Consider the following 4,869-nt stretch of genomic DNA (forward strand, 5'->3'; position numbering starts at 1 on the left):
AAGTGATTAAATTTATATATTAGATTGTAATGATAAAATTAACCTTATCATAATAAATTTTATAATTTCAACGTTGTTGCTTGAGTTCATAGTTTTTATCTGTTCTTGCGCCGATAGTGCTTGCATGATTTATTTATTTTTACCTAATTTTTTATATTATATAATATGATAATTGAGCCCTTGATTTTGTGAGTCAAGTCAAATATCAATTTTTAAGGTTAATCGAGTGATACTAATAATTTTATTGATAATTATAAAAATTATTTATATAATTATCTCGAATTCATTTATATAATTATCATATTATATAATATATAAAAATAAATAAAAATATTTATTTGATTTTAATTTCTATCTACTAGCATAGATTTATAAAAATCATTTATAAATTGAGGGCAATTAAGTCATTTGTAGTGTATTTCATCATTAAATTAAAATTATCACACCTAATAGAAGAAGCATTTTATCCTTCTAAAAAATTATTTATCAAGGGCACATGATATTATCATAGGCTTTTTAAAAAGGTACCAAACATGGGATAAGGAGAATTATTTATCAATCCCTCCCTTATCCCATGTACCAAACTATGCCTTATAGTATGCCCTATTAAATTTATTACATATCATTTAAAAATTTATGTACCTAAATTATGCAAAATAAGTGATATTAGAAGTAAAAAAAGGAGAGAATACTTCTACTAAGGAGCAATTCGAACAAAAAAAAAAAACTTATGATTTTTATTACAAAATATCTTTCGGCTACGCAAAAAATATTAAGCTAAGTAATAATTAAAAAATTGTAAAATTAGTAATTAGTTTTAGGAATAAAACATTAGCTTTGAACATCCATGATAGATAAAAATTGATCTACCATGGACAATTAATTATCAGATTTCAACGACACCCATGTCTAAAAATCCTAAAAAATTGGAAAACGAGACCTACGATTCAAAAGTTTATAAAAAATATACAAGACCGTCTCTATTTTATAAGATATATATCTTAATCAATCTGATCCTATCAATTAAAATATTAATTTTTATCTCAAAAATATTTTTTTTATTTCAAATATGGATCAAGTCAAATTTTATCGCGGATTAAAAAATTTATCGCTCTGCCAATAAAAAACGAGACTTGTTGATCTAAATACTTCTGTAATTAGAACTTTAAAGATTTTACCAAATCTAAACCACCAATAATAATAAAAAAAAAAAAAAAAGCACTATAAGTACGTCTCCTGTTCAAAGAGTCCTACATGCATCCTTTTATTTCCTCGTGTTATCCTTGTTATAATAGAAGAAGCAGGCCACAGAGTACATAGAGCCGCCGGTTTTGGGATTATGATAAGTGAATTTTTGTGCGATTTTGAAGAGTAAAAACAATTCAATGGCTTCTGAGAAGATGGATTCCGCAGAGAAAATTACCGAGGGCAAAAGTAGCAGCGGCATCAAAAGTGCGTTCATCAAGAGGCGTGATTGTTTGATTAAGAAGGCGAGTGAATTAGCTATTCTCTGCGGTTCCGAAGTTGCCATTATTGGATACTCCAACGACGGGAAGTTGTTCGAATATGCTAGTTCCGAGTACGCCCTCTATGCTGCTATCTTCGTTTCTGAGAATTCCTTTTCTGTTGTTTCTTTGGGATTTATTCATGTGTTTGTTCGTTCATGAGAATTTTTTCGGTGATTTAATATGAGAAACAAAAGAGTATGGATTCATGTGGTAACAAAACTAATTAAAGTTAATTATTTAACAATTATACTATAATAATGTTGATTTGATTTTTATAAACTAAATTATCTACGATATTATAGGTACTATAGAATTTAAATCAAATTTACAGTTTCAGATTATAGTATGATTTCGGTAATGGCCTCTAACTTTTAGGAACCTGTACCAAACCGGTTTGTAAATTCTGGGTTTTTGTTTTAGTTTTGGTTTTGGTTTTTGAGAGAACGGTTTAGGTTGCGGTTCACGGTTCTTTAGGAACTCTGGTTGAGTCTAGCTAGGGGTGGGGTAGGCGTTAAAGATATCAAAGCTTGTTATTTATAGTAAATTGTCTTTGAATACACATGGCTGTTGTTTTGTTTTTGTTTTTCGGGTAAGTTGTATGGAGATCTGAGAAACCGAAAAATTACGCTGATGTTCGAAAGATAGGTTGTATAAGAATTCGAAACTGGTTGAACTAAGATATGCAATAAGTAGTATCATGCAACACGATAAGCTGATCAGTTGAACGATGATTCCCTTGATCACTGCAGCATGGCGAAAATAATGAAGAGATTTGAAGAGTGCCAGCGAATTAAAAAAGGTGTTCCGGTGAACCACGATCCAGAGGTACGTGTGATGCTTAAAATTTGACATATCTATGGACTTTTAATCCTTCCACATATTCATTATATGTATCGGATTTAGTATGGTTTGTTCTCTTAACAGAGGCAAGAGGATGTTCTGAGAGAAGAGATGGAAAAGCTCAAACAAAAGGAGGACCAGTATGTTTTCTCACAAAAATGAGATTCTTGTATTTTTCGAAAATCCGTGTTGTGTTGTGTTGTGTCTTTTCTGTTAATTTGCAGGCATGTGTTGGGGAGGAATCTCGATAGCATGAGTCGCGAAGATTTGCAAGAACTCGAACAACAACTAAACGAAGGGTTATTGTGCATTAAGGATAGGAAGGTTTGTCCTTTAAATTAAACTGTGGGCTTAAAACAAAACGTATTACTCTTTGATTGCTAACAATAAAAGACAATGCTACGGTTTCAGGAGGCAATATTGGTCCAGAAACTTCAAAAATCAAGGGATAATGTATGCAGATTAATCTCTTATTTTGTGCATCAGCTGATTTCTCGTACGGGTCCTGGAGGAAAATTGAAAAACATTTGTCCCTTATTTTAATTTTATTTCAGGAGCTACAATCCATGCAGGAGAATGTGACTTTACGCCAAAAGGCATGTGTAGCTCTCTCATTTTGCGTTGCGAAATTCGGCTATTGATGTGAATGTATCTAAGTAATCTGCACTGGCTTAATATGATTCATAGGTTGAAAACCTTGAAAGGCTTTGTGCCCCGATCAGCTATCAACAACCAATTCTTCTCGAGTACCAGTTGAAGGGGCAGAGCAACTTCGAGCTCGGACAAGGCGTTGCCAGTCCCCAACTAGCTTGCGATACTAGCACTGGAGATGCAGACTTAGTGGACACCACCCTGCAATTGGGGTAAGACATTTTCTCCGAATTTTCGGCCTTTTATGTTACTGTTTTCCTACTAGGAGTATGTGTGTCCTGCTTTTCGTGTAGGCCTTCAACTTCCAAGGTTTGTGGAAAAAGGAAAACTCCATGCGAGGAAAGAAGAAGCAATGCCGATACTTTTCTTTCGATATAGGACCAGCCGGCGATTTATGGAATGTTTAAAAAAATTATTATGAACTTTTTTTTTACAAAGTTGTACAACTTTATATAAAAAATTATCTATAATCACTTTTTCAAATATTTACAAACACTACCTTATTTTTGTGGTTTATATATATTTTTTGCTTTGATGATTTTATGATCTATCTATGTCTTGATTTAGTTATTCTATATTTCTCATCGCACATATGGTTTTTGGGAATGTATAAAACACCAGGTGATTAGCTTTATGGACTTGCAGCCTCCCCTTTAAAGAATTCTAATGAATTTCTACGTATATTTCTATGTACGTGTTTATGTTGAAAATTTGGGTTGAATGTGAATGAAAATTAATAGTTGGTTTGAGGCCTACTAATGGAAGTAATTAGCAATTTGAAAAATTTCGTTTGATGTACTTATTGTATAGTAAGGTGTGCAAATCAAAACTCGGATTTGTACTGAAAAGCATTGACTCATGTTCGAGCACGACCACTGTACGTCTGTATGAATCAAAATTGGTCTTCTAGACTAACCCACATTTCATTGCTTCTAATTCTTCTTCAATTAAAATAGATGTCCCTATATATATACACACACACACATTGTTGCTATATTTGCTAATTGCAAGTATACGGTGTCAAGTTTTAGTACTCGATTTAAGCATATATATCTTTCTCATAGACTGTGCAATTTAATAATATATTATTACTTACCATAATTAGAATAGTCAGACTTTATTTAGAAAATTTAATCGATTGTTGATTGATAATTATAAGTTAAAATGAATTAAAGCACACAAACGATCTAAAATAACCTAAAATAAGAATCTATACGTGCGGCTTCACTTGGTCTTTACAATATTGAATTATCATTGACATCTATATTTATAAATTCGACCCGTTTACTACCTTAGAATTCTCAAATATACATACTCCTTTTCCCAAGTAGAATGTAGAAATTAATTATCTAATATCGATTTCAATATCCCTATTAAAAATCAAACAATAAATAATTTCAATAGCATATTAATTCTTTTAATTGATTCGATGGAGTTTTAGATCTTCTAAACTATATAAACACTAATGATATATTTTCATATGGTTCTATTTTAAATCTCTCTCTCGAGTGATAGATTTCAAATAAATACGACACTCCAATTAGTGATCAAGTAATTGAAATCGCTAGAATCCGCATAATATAAATAAATCAAGAAGAAATTCGCATACGTAAATCAACAATTTATAAATATATATTCGACCAAGCTACGTTGTCCTCTAGATTAAATAAATCAGTTCATGATGAAAAAAAAAGATAAAACAAATTAATGTTTTTCAACATCAAAATAATCGCCTAAGAAATAGTAAGAAGAATAAGAGAAAGAATCTGAAACTGCGACTCCATTCCTGGTAGATGCGCTCCCATCTTCGCACTTCGTTCTTCATTCTTTGTATTTGTTTTTCATGCATCTGCAGCTCCTCTTTCGTGGT

At 31.4% G+C, this 4,869-nt stretch overlaps 1 protein-coding gene across 1 annotated transcript; it reads left to right on the plus strand.

Moving 5' to 3' along the window:
- Positions 1-1,385: 1,385 nt before the first annotated feature.
- LOC142525895 (agamous-like MADS-box protein AGL15) lies at positions 1,386-3,377 on the plus strand. The gene is made up of 8 exons (XM_075630182.1): positions 1,386-1,651; positions 2,258-2,333; positions 2,433-2,488; positions 2,573-2,672; positions 2,760-2,801; positions 2,903-2,944; positions 3,036-3,211; positions 3,293-3,377. Exons 1-8 carry the CDS (start codon positions 1,386-1,388, stop codon positions 3,375-3,377), a joined length of 843 nt encoding a protein of 280 aa, XP_075486297.1.
- The last annotated feature ends 1,492 nt before the right edge of the window (positions 3,378-4,869 follow it).

Source organism: Primulina tabacum, chromosome 15, assembly GCF_025594145.1.
Source record: "Primulina tabacum isolate GXHZ01 chromosome 15, ASM2559414v2, whole genome shotgun sequence".
NCBI classification, from domain to species: Eukaryota; Viridiplantae; Streptophyta; class Magnoliopsida; order Lamiales; family Gesneriaceae; genus Primulina; species Primulina tabacum.

Bases quoted from the DNA above. Each gene is read 5' to 3' on its own strand.
- LOC142525895 (XM_075630182.1), top strand. From the start codon at position 1,386: ATGGCTTCTGAGAAGATGGATTCCGCAGAGAAAATTACCGAGGGCAAA. The intron at 2,489-2,572 runs GTATGTTTTCTC...GTTAATTTGCAG, and splicing joins CTCAAACAAAAGGAGGACCA to GCATGTGTTGGGGAGGAATC. The intron at 2,945-3,035 runs GCATGTGTAGCT...TATGATTCATAG, and splicing joins ATGTGACTTTACGCCAAAAG to GTTGAAAACCTTGAAAGGCT.